Source organism: Elaeis guineensis, chromosome 4 (assembly GCF_000442705.2).
Source record: "Elaeis guineensis isolate ETL-2024a chromosome 4, EG11, whole genome shotgun sequence".
In the NCBI taxonomy this organism is placed as follows: Eukaryota; Viridiplantae; Streptophyta; class Magnoliopsida; order Arecales; family Arecaceae; genus Elaeis; species Elaeis guineensis.
The window spans coordinates 27,201,767-27,218,446 of record NC_025996.2 but is presented as its reverse complement, the minus strand read 5'-3'; the positions used below and the strand labels follow the sequence as shown (position 1 = coordinate 27,218,446).

General features: G+C 36.7%; 1 protein-coding gene across 2 annotated transcripts in view; it reads right to left on the bottom strand.

Moving 5' to 3' along the window:
• LOC105043216 (calcium-dependent lipid-binding protein) overlaps nt 1-15,561 on the bottom strand; it is a 29,493-nt gene extending 13,932 nt beyond the window's left edge. Inside the window, exons 1-5 of one of the 2 annotated variants that reach the window (XM_010920684.4) lie at nt 15,261-15,561; nt 11,990-12,091; nt 4,717-4,767; nt 1,412-1,532; nt 175-293 (exon numbers count right to left, since the gene is read on the bottom strand). In XM_010920684.4, the coding sequence (XP_010918986.1) occupies nt 175-293; nt 1,412-1,532; nt 4,717-4,767; nt 11,990-12,091; nt 15,261-15,365 (498 nt within the window). In that variant the 5' untranslated portion in view covers nt 15,366-15,561. Of the gene's footprint in view, nt 1-174; nt 294-1,411; nt 1,533-3,097; nt 3,183-4,716; nt 4,768-11,989; nt 12,092-15,260 lie in introns of those variants that run through there. The other variant, XM_073255946.1, reaches the window with a different exon arrangement.
• Between the last annotated feature and the right edge of the window lie 1,119 nt (nt 15,562-16,680).

The following is a 16,680-nucleotide window of genomic DNA, read 5'->3' as shown; positions in this document are numbered from 1 at the left end:
TAAGTAAAATCTCATGCCTCAAAAAATATTATATAAATTGAAGGATATGCATTTCTTCCATGGAAGCGTATCTAATTTGAATGATAAAAATCACATTGTAACACTTCAACAAAATGATGATCATGGTACTCTTCTGTAACATTTGAATTTTAGATTACAAAATAACATGCAAACCTGAATGGGTAGCGAAGCAACAAGTGCTTCAACTGCAAGAATTATGCTTAGATCTCCACCCCATCGAAAGTCAATATCCATAGTAATCTGCCCTTTCTTAAGGCTCTGTACCCGGATGCCTTCATAAAGAAAATACATGCACCATATTATATGATATATAATATATAATATACAGTCTAATAACATGTTAAGAGATTCAATCACATTTGACATGATCTTTATCCTATTATATTATGAAAATGAGATAAAGTAGAAGAAGTGCATCGCTAAGGTTTGCAGAATTTCAAGAAACATATTTCCAAGAAGAGAGCTGAGAGGAATGACAACAGAAAAAGCCCAAGGACAGCCACAGCCAACATTCAAAGATTCTCTGCTAGATCGAAATTTAGCAGAGCAAGAAGATCGCATCCAGATGAAGGAATTCACTGCATCTAGTTTTTCTAGGGTAAAATGAGAAGAAAGAGCCGATCTCAAAAATACAATAAAACCAGTAAGAGATATTAATCAAGGCACAAATCATTTCTTAAGTCAACTGAAACCTCAACAGCGATATGCTGTATTGTATGTATATCCTGTTTTGATGACATAAAATTTTAGTTGAATGGTGATATCATAAGCAAACAAGCTATACCAATATTATGGGAAACAAATTATTTTCTACAATCACAGGAGGGTTATCCTTCAAATAAGAAAAATACTGCAAATATAAAAAGTCATACATGTATACTATATGTCCAACAAATTACTTTAAGAAAAAAGGATGTAAGCTAAATATTTGGAAATTCTGCCTTTCCAAGAGAAGTTCTCGGAGAATGCCATTTTTTTTTAATGCAGCAATAAACATATAACATACATACTAAAATGACAATTGCCAAAAAGTTAAAATCACTGACAATTCACAAATTCATTTTCTTCTTCAGATATAATTTCATACCGTTAAACAATAAGTCATACATGTATACTTTTAGTTAACTGACAGTACCTTGTTTTGAAATACAAGAAACTAAGGTTCAACCTCACCCCAAAAAAAGAAGAAATGAATCATGAGATTAGAGTCATAAGACAAGAATGAGACAACAAGATGCATCTCCATAATGCTATGTACGTGAAGCAGGAAAAACAACCTGCCTTCCCTTGAACTTATCAATCATATGTTTTGATGGAATTAATGTTCAACAAACATCATGACAGAAAACTTGAAACTTTCATATATAAAAATTCTGGGTTATATACAAACCTTCAATCTTGGGTGCAACATTTCCCAGAGAAAGTTTGGTGAACTTAAGCGATGATATTCCTGCAGGCCGATAATCATCTAGTAGTGGCTCTACAGAATCCCTAATGACCATTGTTGCTGCCTACAACCCAAAAAAAAAAAAAAAAAATCAGCCTAGAGACAAAATTGATAGAATTAAAAACAAAGGGTTTTTTGGTCTGCAGTTATGAGAGACCGCATGCGAATATTTAACATAAGAAGCAACAATTAGGAAATTTTAATGATACAGCTCCATGTATTTAAATACTTGCAAGGAGATAACAAACCATATAAAACTCAGATTTTCTAAAATCAAAAATTACACAAAAGAATAGATTTGCTAAATTTATAATCACAAGTAGAAATAGATATAAAACTCAATGCAATTATATGAATAGAGAATGGAATACAATATTAAGTTCCAGAAAAACTTGGAAATCTCTAAGAGTTCCAGTATAGGGAAGTTCACTTGTATCTTATGCACAGGAAGAGACTGACACAATGAGTAAATTTAGCATAATAAGGCATTTTTCATCAAAATGTGTGTCAATTAATTGATTGCGTGTCCAAGATGGGCCCTGTACAAGCCAATAGAGTGTACTGGCTGCATGCCTGACTGTTTCCCCTGAACTAGCTTACATTTACCAAGCACCTGTGCAATGTCCAATACTGGGAAACAGTCATTAGAGCAAATGATACAGATGCATGAAGAATGTGGAAGCATCCTGAAATGACAGTGTGGATTGAGAATAAATAAAAGAAGAATGACAGTGGACCATACAAAGCCCAAGCCAAATAAAATTGTGGTATTTTTAGCGCTTGAGAACTCTGAGTCTAGAAACTGAACCAGATTATTGGTTTCCTGCTCTGGCTTTATCAACACAGGGCACCCTAAAGACGCATGGTAGAATCAATTTATAAGCCTGATAACTGGCCAAACATTGTCGACTGAATAGTCTAGAACCAATTACATCAGACACACATGTGAGTGGGCTTGTGGAGGAGGGGTGCAGCACAGTAACAATTTCAGGATTCAAAAATATATTCTCTGAAGCTTAAGTTCACAATTCAAACAATAGCTGGGACTGACTGACAAAACGGTCAGAGATCACATGATTAAGATGAGAAATAGCATTTTGAAGACATTGGAGTCATAGTCTACCAAAATATAGAAACTCCCAGAATAGCTAAGAAAATATTCCTAAATAAGTCATTCATGGAAGTTGCAAAATGTTCTATACAAGTTCTCTGTATGCTTACATCATTGTGTTCAAATAAAACTGGGAATAATTTCAAAGAGAATATTTGGAAATAAACAGAGAAATTTTTGAAGAACTTCTAGCTAGGAAAGACTGGCACAACAACTGTCAACTGTTACAACTTACATCTATAACAATTTTCTCAATTTTCATTCAAGATGGAAGCACTTAAATCAACATTAGAAAGTAAAATGCGGAAAAGTGAAATGACATTACACAAAATAAGAAATTCATTTTCCAAAACTACTACAGAATTAATCTGTTAAGCTCTTCTAACTCAAGAGAGAAAAGCCTGTAACAGCATCAAGGTAGGCCAAATCCTATCATCAAATTACATCATTTGATTGAGCAAACAAGGAATCATGGTTTCAAAAACTGGCAGAAAAAGATGGTATGACTGGTACCCTACCATTTCGATGTCAACTCGGCACCAGTACGAGTGCCAGGGACACTAAAACACCATGTACCGCTACATGCCAGTCATGTTGGTCCATACTGGTGCATATCGGTGTGCACTGTTGTACTGTACCAACCAGGGAAGCTGTCAATTTCGATATGTATCGTAATTCGTAGGTATTAATACCGTAGTGGTACCATGCTGTTTGAATGAAAAAACAATATGTACCGGTGCATATCGACCATATCAATGCGTACCAACAGTTTTTCAATTTTTTTTGAAGCTTTTCTTTTTCAGAACATACCATCAGTACTAGTACTGTACCATTTCAATGGAAAAATGGCACATCATTCGGTACCCATATTTTAAACCTTGCAAGAAATACATTGTCATCTTACTTTTAGATTTCTTTGTTTCATATTTGGATGATTTTCAAAAGATGATTTTCAAGAATCATGAGGGCCAAGTACAAATTATGGTGCTTCAATGGACCAAACATAACGCTACCCACACCGATCCCAAGCCTAGATAAACGTGTGGAGGGCCGATGATAGGTTGATAGCTAGTCACAGAAAGCATCTCAAATATGAAATGATGCCTAGATATAGCACATACAAATGCATATACATATGTAAGTGTATATATACATAGATAAGTACATGCACATGTATATGTTTACTTTAATATTAAACCTAAACTCGCCAATGCCTCTCTATCAATGAGGCTTGACACAATTTCTTTTGCTGCCTCCACCATGATACAAAGACTTCCATCTTAAAAAATAAATATTCCCCATTTAGTTCTATTATTACCTCAAGGGAGAAAAATAAGAAGAGTGAACATAAATCAGACTGGGGCATCACACACATCTGTTGTACTTCTCATGTGCATCACACATGCCAAACTCTAGAATGTAGTACGTTCCTATGTCTGTCTACATATTTCTGCTTATATGTATGTACACGTATGTATGCACGCATGCAAGGTTCATCATCTTGGTACTGAATCCCGTACCAGAACCATCCTGTAAAAGTGTTGGTACACAGTTCGGTACAGTAGGAAAGCATATGGATAAGAGATCGGTACAGTATGGTACACCCCATATCGGACGGTATGAGACAGTATGGCAGACCATGCACGCATGGATGTATATATGTATGTAAGATGCATGCATGTAAACATATGTATACAAAGATACACAACGACACACATGATCCATTTTTATTAGATATTTGCCCCTTGACTCTCCATCACTCTCTCCTAAGAAAGAGAGCGAGAAACAAAAAGAATGGAAAGGAGGCTGTAATCACTCAAACACCCTCAAGCACGGTTGTTGCATCGACAGTAGAAAAGCATGCAGAAGCACCATATTAGTTGTGACTTGTAGCACAAAAGTGCATAGTGCCAGCCATTAACCAACGAAGGGCTGTGCCTGCAGAAATACAATCAAGAATTCGAGTATCTTCATCTTATAAGGAGGTTAATCCAAGAAATTAAGAGAGAGTTGCATGTGAAGTTTGAAGAAAATGAGCTCTCATAAAGCTTTTGGACAGAAGTATGCGAACTTGAGTATAATTTCTCTTAACTAGGAAAAATTAGATATAAGACGATGCAATGAAGAAGCATCTTACATCTGCAATGAAAGGCCATAGTTTACTCAATTGCTTGTTGAGCCATTTCACCTACACAGACCAGAAAATTTTTTAAAACATACTAAGTAAGAGAACAAATCAATGACAAACTTAATTTGGAAGTATCAATAAGAATATGAAATTATGAATGTACAAATATCTTATTCTCATTGAATGCACAAGTTGGAGATATATTGTTATAGAAGTGTATGCTATTGCTTATTGTATGAGAGGATCACAACAAGTTATAATCGCATATATATGATTAGGACCTTTTGTCCTCCATAAGTAGATTAACTCATTTAGATTTACTACTCAAGTTTCTCATTTAGATTTACTACTCAAGTTTCAGTCTCAAAGAGACTGTGAACCAAGAATACACCAAAAGAGACTCGTCCAACATAGAATGAAAGGAAAAAGAATTTCCCAACCAATTATTCCATCATCATTATTCGACCTAGCAGAAAGTTCAAGCCACTGGTCACCCTGTCACATACCACTGTGGGTAGCTTTCTCTCTATTGGGAAGAACACCATGTTGATGAGATCTTTGACTATGTTTAGTCAATGGTAGGATGTTGTCAAAACTTTGGGTTAGTCTGCTGAGCTCTCAGGCTTCATCTCATTTGTTAATTCATATTCTAAAAAAATGTGGCAATTTTTCTTGGAAACAATAGTACAGGAAATCTAAACTTAATCACCTTATTGCTGATTGAATATATAAACGAATTTATCATGTTTGAACTTAGTCATCTCATTGCCAATTGAATATACAAAATGATGGATGAGTTTATCCGGTCTTGCAAGGAACCAAGATTGTCGCCCAAGAGATTCATAAAGAAACATGGATCATAGAAAGCTTTTGCCATGACCTTTTAGAGATCATCATGATGGCATCGAATTTCATCAGGCATTTAACCTTGCATCCATGCCACCCTTAGGATGGCATTAAGAATATTTGAAACTTGCCATGACTATGTGAGATGTGCTGCTAATTTTAGATAGTTTCCTACATAAATATAAGGGGAACTTTCGTTGCTCAACCTCACATCTCAAGGAGAAACACTTGGATAACTCCTTTAGGTTCATGAAGTAATTGTCTGGAGAGGCATAAAAACTGCAAGTAAGGTTCATGTGATATAAAGCCATGCACTTTACACCTTATTTGTCTTCTGTTGAACATGCATGTCAGGCTTCAATTGTTGCAGCAAATAATAGCAGGGTATATGACAATATGAAATGATTGAATATATAAACGAGTTTATCATGTCTGAACTTAGTCATCTTATTGCCGATTGAATATACAAAATGATGGACAAGTTTATCCGGTCTCGAAAGGAACCGAGATTGTCGCACCAAGATTTTCATAAAGAGACATGGATCATCGAAAGCTTTTGCCATGGCCTTTTAGAGATCATCATGATGGCATCGAATTTCATCAGGCATTTAACCTTGCATCCATGCCACCTTTAGGATGGCATTAAGAGGCTCTCTTAGAATTGCATTAAGGGGAAAGCATTTAAAAGTTTTTTTTTTTCTAGAATCTTCCAATATCCTCCACCTTCGAAGCTATTGTTCATCACAACACTTGTTAATACTTTGATAGGTTGCCCATTTTCTTCCAACCACATCTGAATTTCTTTTAAAAATATGTAGAATTGGTTCAACATATGACTCTATTGTTGGTTGCATGGTTTTGTGTTTGTGTTTTTCTCTCTTTTTTTTTCCTTTTTTATTTAAAGGTTTGAGAGGTTGATACTTATTAGTCTCACATCACTTGTTACACCACTTTGAAACATCAAGGATGTTTGATGTCAACATCATGGGCCCCTGTTCTTCTTTCTGTTTGTTTTGCACCCTTTAGAAGGCATACCATTTTGCAAGCATCAACTATCTATTGGACCCATATTTGACCATCCCTTCTAGCCAGATAATTTCTATTAGACTCTTAAATGGGAAATATAATTCTAGCTTTTTACTCCAGTTTGGGTGTGTATTCCTTTTTCATCTTTTATCCTACTAGTTGTTCACATCTTACAGCATCTTCCCCTCTAGGTAACTCTTATTTGCCTTTATTGTCCTAGGTGCTCAATTTTAGGGCCTTGGACTCTCACTCTCATTACCACAAAAAAAACAACCACCTCAATGCCATGGGCATTCAGCTTGCTATGCAAGGTACTTGGTAATATATTCTATCACCGTTCATGGTCTCCTTAATAAGGATCATCTATGCGCCACCTTGATGGCTTAAACCTAAAGCATGTTTCCACTATATTAAACATAAGCAGGCCTCCAACCGCATCAGGTCTGGACCAGGTTTAGCATGACTTGGACCAAACCCAATTTCCTTTCAGGTTTAGCATTACTTGGATCGGATCCCTCAGGTCATTCAGGTTAGGATGAATCAAGCATGACCAAACCCAATCTAACAAATTGAGTTTGGGTTAGGCTGAGTGCAAGAGAAAAGAAATTACATAATTATGCTATTTCTAGAAAGAAAATTAGTCATAAGATGGATAACTGGTGGAGAGAACTAAATAAATAAGGGCTTGGTGCAGAATGCTACTACTAATGGATCTACAAAATGCAATTTAACATTAATCAGGCCTTCCACCTACAAATAACTAGCCTTAATACCTAACCTACAAACCCAGAGTGACAGATAAAGGAAATAAGAATTTCAAAATCCTGAGAATCTGGTTGGATAGATCAGACCTCAGTGGTCAGAATTGAGAATGGGTGCAAGAGCAGATGCAGGTGTAGAAACACTCTTAGTAACGATGCACTTGGTCATGGGGTCTGGGTTCAAGATTCCAGATAGACTCTCAAGTGGGTTCATTACCCTGGTAGAAGATTCTGGCTAGCAAGGATCGAACCAAACTAGAAAGGGACATCCAATATGTAATTCATTTTTTTAGACCTCGTTAGTCCACCAATCGAGTCAAGCTTGGTTTGAAAGAAAAATATATGAAGCATTTTGACTCATTTTTCTCATACTGGTAATAAGATATCTAATTGTATCAATGTACCAAATTCATCATATTTTGGTGGCATTAAATTGATAATGCATTTGTTCTCACTTGACAATCCTGGTGGACTTGTCCCTTCATCCTCAATTTCCAACTTCTTGATATAAGGTTTTACGTCCCGGCCATCCTTTCCCATTCTTATGAGAAAACAGAACTGGCACAGGCTCGAGACTCCGAAACCCATCCAAGGAGAAAAGAAGAAAGAGGAAAGAAGGAAAGATGAAGAAAAGAAAAAAAAATGAAAGGAAAGAAGAAAAAAATGAAAAAAAAATGAAGAGAGAAGAAAAAGAAAGAAAAAAGAAAGAAAAGAAAAGAAGTAGAGGAAAAGAAAGAAAAAAAGGAAAAAAAAAACAAGAAAGAAAGGAAAGAAGGAGAGAAAGATAGTGGATATCCATCGAGATGCATGATCGAAATTGCTGTTAGGACGAGATGGGACAGCGGGGCATCCCGTTCAATAGAGAAACCGAGACACTTTTGTCCCACGAGATTTAAAACCTTGGTAGTAACTATGAGTGTAACTCTCCGAGCCAAGATTCAGAATCTCGATATAGGACCCCATATCGGTCACATACCAATACAATATTGGCATGCTTGGTATGGGGGGTCAATTCGACATACTGAGACAATCTGCCTCCCATACCGAGTCAGCGAGTCTCAATTCAATGCCAATAAATATGGTATTTATCCGATATGGGGAAGTCTAAGCTAGTATGGCAAACCTTGCTCTCACCTTTTATTACACCTCAGTATCTAGTTTTTGCAAAATTGCCAAGCCACTCAGTAAAGTGAGCAATTCTCCAAATGATTTTACGTTCACAACTCAATACCACTTATTGATGCAAGCTTCAACTATTAAAGTTCACTCTCATTATCATGTCAAATCATAGCTTTAGTGCCAAGCATCAATTTTATTAAATCCTAGTGTGTCCTTGGCCCAAGTACAAGCCACTTAAAAAACAATCCCTTATATATAACCCATGTCTCTGATATATCAAGCTAGTTTTTTAGAACTCCCACCTTGGTACATGATAGTAGCAAAAAGCAAGAGCAGCAAGGGCTAATACAAATATCTATCCAAAGACCCAAGAGCAACATAGCATTTATATCAATCAAACTCTATTTTTTTCCTATTTCTCTTTCTTTCTTAAATTCATAGTAACAATTAAATGATGTTTGATATCAAAGATTCAGGATCAAATCCCAACAGGACATCCCGTGAGACACCAGGATAGAGTACCATCTCATGTGTTAGGATAGGGCCACCCCGCCAGCATCCCAACATCCTGATAGGGACATCTTGGACATCCCATGTCTCAAGTGTCGAGACAGGATGGGACCACAGCACATCCAGTTCCATGAAAAAATCAGGACAGCCCTGTCCCATAGGATTTAAAACCTTGATTGATACCTTAAAAAATTAAGATGGAACCAATGAAAGAGGAAGAACTAAAAATCTAAAAAGAGTTATCTAAAATGACAACGAGGCATAGTAGCTGAGAAACATCAAATAGTAGCAACAAGCATCATTGATATGTAGACAACATTCATGCTAGGGGATAAATATGAAACTAGCTACAACATCGAGGAACTATAGTGTAAGCAACAAATGGTAATGAATATCAAAAACAAGAACAATAGGATACATGTCAACAACGTAATTATCAAGAAGAAACTCTATAAGATCAGTCGTCCCTCAAGATATAATCTTCCACACATCCAGTTGTGATAGCTCTCCCAGCATCTTTATCCTCCTTCCGCAATTAAAGTGTAAGCAAATATACGAGGGATAACAAATTAATAAAACAAACTAAATTTCATATCCAAAGGTGTCAAAGTATAAATTTATAAGTATCTCAATTATTTTGCCTCAAAAAATTGTAAATACTGATCCTTCTAAGAACATAAATAATTGTACAGAATCTAACTTTGAGTCCTATGACTTTCTAGTTTTCACTAATAAGATTGTTACATAGCCCAAAGATACCTCAAAGTTTGTTCAAGAGATTAAATTAGAAGTCTAAGGTAATTAAATACGAAAGATGATTGTGTATTCAAAATGCACTAGATTGATTTGCTTATATCTAATGCACAATGTAAAATCATGTTCTTGTGGTTCCCTCTTGGTCAACCTATATAAAGTGAATTGCAAATTGGCTAAGCATCTAGTTGATTCACTATAGTTGTTCTCCCTACTAGATTGTAGGGTCTTAGGGTCTTCCTTCCCACTATTCCTCCATTCTCCATACTTATGATTGTCTTCATGTTCTCTTGGCCCATCACCTTCCACCCCACCTCACCCTCTAACTAAATTTATATATTAGTTATTAGAACAAGAATTTGATTCCCCTCACAAGCAAAATGAAGACAGGTGCTTCTTGAAGGTGGACATAGGTTAACCCTTCTTCCTTCTTCATACCAAGGTTTTAAATCTTAGGGACAAAGGTATCCCAATTTCTCCAGGGAACAGGATGCCTGCTGTCCCATCCTGTTCCTCTCAACAACAGTCATGGTCATGCATTCTGATGGATATCCTCCATCTTTGTCCCCTTTTCTTTCTTTTCTTTCTTTTTGTTTTTCTTTTATTCTTTCTTTCTTCTTTTCTTTCTTTTCCTTACCTTTCTTTTTTTCTTTCCTTTTTCTTTCTTTTTCTTCTCCCTTCCTTTTTTTTTCGATGTTCTTCTTCTATCCTTTCATCTTTCCTTTTCTTCATTTTTCCTTCTTTCTTTTTCTCTCCTTGTGTGATGAGTTTTGGAGTTCCGAGCCCATCCTGATCCCATTTTCTCACAAAAACAGGACAGGGGGCGATGGCCAGGACACCCTCCATCCCGTCGGGATGTAAAACCTTACTTCATACTCCCTCTTTACTATCTTGATTCCTTGTTCGTCACCCCAACCATATCTCATCAGTAGAATACTCTAATATTTCCTTCAAGTTTTTGACCATGTCTAGTGATTAGTGATCTTATGTCTCAACCTTGATTGTATTATCACAATATCTTAATTTTCCATCCTCATGAACTAACACATGAGACCTTCAGGACATCCCATTTTTACCATCCGCCTAGAGCTTGTAATGCATGAAGTGGCCCAGAATGCAAGTCAATATGCATGTACCCCAAGGTTCTTGTTTTTTTTTCAATGGGACCATTTCAAAAGTTTGACACAAATGCAATATCCTAGACATAATCTCATCCTACTTGCCAGCTAAGTGTTGAAACCATAACAGCTATAATACCACTATATGTGGATATACTAGATCAATCAAATAGTAATTGAATAGAGCTGGGAATGGAATGACAAATAAAATGAAGGAATAAACAATCAGAAAAGCAGAAGTCAGCAGATCCAATATATGGAAGCTAAAATAGAATATCTAAAAGCTTTAAGAAGTTGTTTCTAGAACTAAAGAAAGATAACTGAGAGGAGTGCAGTGCGAGTAAATTCTCAACATAAAAAATATGGCATGCCTCAACATTTGTAATCTAGCATCAATAGCGTGATTATTAAGTTGTGTCTGCCTTTTCTCTAGATAAAATACATAAATAATAATATGAAACTTTTTTATATATGTGTTATGGTGGCTATTTACTGCTATTTCAAATCTTGTTGTTTTGGGGGGAATGCTTATCTGAGAGAGGGCAGGTAGAAAATACATGGAGGTTGTTGTGTGATCTAAGACAAATTCTTTAATGTGTCCTTTTTTCTGATTTTGCAAAGAGAATAAAGCAATAGTAGCTATTTATTTGCACAAAATAAAGATAACATGTGAGCAGGCCGCATGTGTAAATGCATAGTCACAGTTTAAAAGTTATTCAAGCTACACAAAATTTCAGGACAAAAACTATTTCCACATGGGATGCAACATTTAGAAATAAGAACTTTTCCTATTCAGCAAATTTGCAAAAAATTCGTGACTTATAATGAAAAACTCATGAGTTGCTTCTGAATATTTCCAAAATTCTTCCCTTTCAAGTTCCATGTGCATGTTACTTTTATTTATATCTTCCTCCTCTTTTAAATTATTAATCTCAGAAATTTCACAGTCCATACCAATCTTGGTCAATTACTTTATTCTCACACTTGCCCAATTAAGCCCCAAAACTAGTATTTGGGCTGCACAGATTGGTGCACAAAATACACTGTTAGGAAATATAAATGGCCCAAAAGATGCAGTCAACAAGCATATGAGATATTAAATTATTAATGGATAACAATTTTGCAAAATGGTGATCAAGTTGCACTAACCTGTTCATATGCAGGAAAAGATATCCATTCAGGGTAATTGTCACCACAGAGTTTCTTCAAATCATCTCTGTTAAGGGATCCTAGAAGTTTTATATCGACAGCCTGTAAAAGAAGGTATAAGCAGGAGTACCTACTACAATGTTCAACTGAAATCAGCAAGCTACCTACACACACACACACATACATGTAGATACGCATGTAGATGTACATGTAAATACACATGTATACATATACATATATATACATATATATATATATATATATTAAGGAGCATAACAATATCTTGAAATAGAGAATATGATACCCCATAAGAATATGCCCCTGTTATTTTATTGAAAGAAGAGAACTAACACGATTATCAACATATCAATATCTAGCTTCTGACTGTAACAAATCTACGAACAAGAGCTGTCATAAACAACAAATTTTAGTCACAAAAAGTCAAAGACTTTTGTGTTTTAGAAAATCATGGATAATGAGCCTTAAGGTTAAGTTTCAAAGTTTCAGTTTTTTAACTTGATTGATATCCAAGCTCACCAGAATTTCCAGCATGTTGCAAGGTTGATGGTAAACTAAGAGACAATCAAAAAAAAATCTCAAATGTTGATGGACCATATCATGATGCATGAATTCTGTCGTAATATAGAAAGGAAATATTTTGTTGGTCAGATCACAACAATAACCAATATACTTTAACTAAAGATGCGTACCAGTGTTATGAATCCTTCTCTGCTAAACATGGAAATGGGTTCATTTATGTAGAATTTATGTTTGATTAGGTTGATACAATCCCATGCCTACCTTTTAGAAGGTTGAACATAAATCCTACCAGGGAGATAAAAGACAATATGGTCCAAAGCCTAAACCAATCCAAATAACTTGATACCAATCTTGAACCACATCATGATTTGAGTTGCTCACTTGAACCACCTGAATCAGACACAACCAGATCTCAAAGAGTTGCTTAACAATATTCACGGTGTGAAATAGACATGGCATCCGACTTGAAATCATCTTAATTATAATAAAATTGATCAACATGATGACCCAAAAAAACACAAATTAAAAGACGCATAACCCTTGTGCAGCTCCAATTGATCCATGTATGAAAGGTTATTAGGAAAAATGCCACCAGTATTTCTCACCATTGATTCCCATTAAAGGTCACATCTGCTATGAACACTAGCTTTTCCCGTTCAAATTAACCAGTTTATCCTAGGCTTGTTTCACAGCACTCTAACTAAAATCAAAACCTTTTCTCTCAAGGCTTCCTAAGATTCATTTTTTTATTGGTTAACAACATTAGCAGTATCTTAGTTTCTTTTTCCAACACCTTATCCCTAGTTAGTGCAACTCCAGTACTTCCTCTACTGTTTCTAATATCTGAACATGTCTGCTTAGTTCAAACACGAACCCACTCTTACCTTTATGGCACTCACCTGAAGTTCCTATGGTATGTAGCATCAGCATCACTCATCATTCCCAACCAAAAGGAAATTGTTTAGAGATGACATAATGAAAATACTAAACTGTGAAATGAATTCTAATTTGGCTGTCATTAATGCCAGACTCTGTCTAAGCATTACAAATAAACTTTGTTTTGGTGGAAAATAGGCAAGAAGTGGCCAAGGAATCCCTCATAGCAGAATTGCTTCATGGCTTGGCTTTGCCATTTTGGCAAATAGGTGAAGGTCATACCTCATGGAAAATTAATTACAACATAACCTAATCATGGAAGAGGTGCAAGATCAACTGAGGTCTTGAATAGCACATTGCATTAATCGCCAATTAGTATGACAAGGAGACAACAGTTCATCAAAAGGAGTGAAGCCAGGTATTTTGACCAAAGAACAACTTGAACATTCTAATTTTAAAATTAATGAACAATGAGATTGAGGACACAGGATGAAAAGAATGCTTCTTAATGCATGCTTACAAAGAACAAAATAAAAAAAAAATACTCCTTTTCCCCCAAGAAAAAGGGATTGAAGACAACTGGAGAGTATATACATGGTAAAGGCCATGATGCATAAAATATTGATGGTGAATTGTAGATGTAAAATGGATGGGTGACAGGATACTGCCAATCAAGTTGGTGTTTGTAAAGGAGATACTTATCATTATCAGCACCTGTATTTCAGAAGAAGAATCGGAGAAACGTATATAATATAATATGTCAAAGTCAAACACTTGACTCTGCACTGGTCTATGATCTAGAAAAGGTAAATGCATATCTTAAGAGAGTGGACGAGCAGTAGTAATATTCAAGACTGGATCAAATGGGCAACAAATAGATTGCTTTTATCTAAAGAAGAAAGGAAGGACAAAAATGCAGCAAAGTTGTACCAGGAGAAATAGAACCAAAAGCAAAACCAAATGAGAGGAGATGAGGGATAAAACAAAGACCTTTCGGGATACATATGGATGTAGGAGATATGGAAGGAGAATATCACATTTGGGATCATATAGGAATTTGTGAAAATGTATGCCGAAGGCTTCGTTGTTAAGAAACTAAAGATACCATTGCCAATTTTGAAAATGTTCGGGATCATATGAACAGAGATGTTCCATGATAGAGTGGTGGGGTCCGAAGAGTGACCAAAGAAAAACTCCCAGAACCATCCAAGACATTTTTAAGAAAAAAATGTTCATTTCTAAGAAAAAGTGGGCGAGAATTCATGGTGAATTAGAATAAAACACGCATGAATTGATCTGCATTCTACCAGAACTATGCAAGCTCCTTGGTAAGGCCTAGATTAAGAAAGAAGTGGTAATCTCCTTCCAATTTGTTCAAAATTCGTTAGGCACTCTGTTTTGAATTATTAAAATTGCTAATTTAAATGAAAAGACGACAAAATATCACTCCCCCCAACATAAATCAACAAATTATACTAAAAACAAGCTGACAACAATCTAACCACCTAACGAGATCCAACTATGGTTTTATCCAAAACGAGCCATGAATTTGAAACGGAGCAGCTACGTCAATACCGTTACAATTCAGCAGAAACCAATCTTGTGAAATCCCAATCTTCCTAATCACCCAATTTTCGTCTCCCAAAATAGAATCAGCGGCAACAGACGTATCGAAAGCACTTATTAACCACGTTACAATGGGGAGGGGAAAAAAAAAAAAAAATCCTTTTCCAAGCTATCCTCACAATGCCATCGCCATCGAAATTCGAAAAGAGATTAGAAGAGTGCAGCCAAAGCGAAAGAAAGAATCAAAAGAAGACGTGGGAAGCGAAAGGAGGGGATCGTGGATGCCGACCTTGGCGACGCGCTTGGTGCTGCGGTACCTCATCATGCGGCTCCACCCGGCCACCAGCGCGATCCCTAGCACCATCCCCATCACCATCCCCGAGATCAGCCCCATAATTTCTCCCCCGCTTTTCCTCTCTCCAACCCCAACCAATCGTTCTTCCCCCTTTTCTTCTCTCTCTATTTTCCTTCTAATTTTTCCCTATTTATCTTCTTTCGTCGGTTCTAATTCTCGGATCCAATTCCGCCGCTGCTGCACAGAAATGAAGACCGGAAAGTCGCCCTTAGCAACGGCTCAATAAGGCCAAATAAGAAGAAGATGAGAATAGGAAAGAGTAGGAAGCGTACGAATAAGTCGAGAACCGCGAGAGGTGGGACCGAATTGAGTTGGAGTGGATATATTGCGTTGAGATAGGATTGTGAGCGTATGCGTTTATTTTGTAGGTATTAAGTTTGTTCCACGCTAAAAATACAGTAATAATAATATCCTTTGCTGCTCTACTAAGCAACCGACTTCATTCCGTTACTTCTCTCCGTCACCGAATGGAATGGAAGAGATTCCAGACTTGGTGGTCAAGCTCTTACCGTGTTACGCTTGTTGGGTGTTAAAATTGTACCACTTGTATTATTCTTGTGGAACATCTTTTTACAGTGTTAAGAGATCAAATCATTATCAGAAAAAGAAAAAGAGAGAGAGAGATGGAATCAGAGCTTACGATCTCCTCCACAAGTTGTTATTTGGGTCGCTGTCAGACAAAACGAATACGATCTGACGTGCTTGACGGGGTCTTGGAAATCGTGCGCGCGCGCAGGCCTCTGAGTTAGAGGAGGTTCGCTATTGCTTTCATGGCGGCGTCACGGTACGATTGCCGACAGAGAAGAATGTGGTCTAGAGTCCAGAAAGGTGCGGCGTGGCCCCTCTTTCTCTTCACGGATCTGGGCGGTTGGGCGTCTCACCATGGGGATTTAAGGTGGTTGCTATGTTTTTAATGCATGGATGGTTGGGATGCACCCTGATGCACGCGGGTGGAATGTGTGACACAATAGCATTCTAGAAACTTTGTTTGGTTATAAATAAGATCCGCTTGGAGTTTGGTGCATTCGAGATATTACAGACGGCTGTGATTATTATTCCTCCCGTAATTTAATATATAACTCTTTGTGATCTCTCTTCCAAAGTAACATATGGTGGCACTTGAGCTCAAGTGGTGCAGTTCTCTCAGGCTGTCACCAGCAAAGAAGCACTGAATGAGCCGAGTAAAATGTGGAATTTCACCTCTTGGGCTCTGTGGATTGTTTTCCTTCAGACATGCAAAATTCTTATATTGATGCCTGCAAAGTGAAAGAATGGCCTGCGCCCACCCGTCCCTTGCCGAAGGGGACATCTTCCCATCCACAAAGTTTGGGCCCTGGTTATGATATTGTTGCCT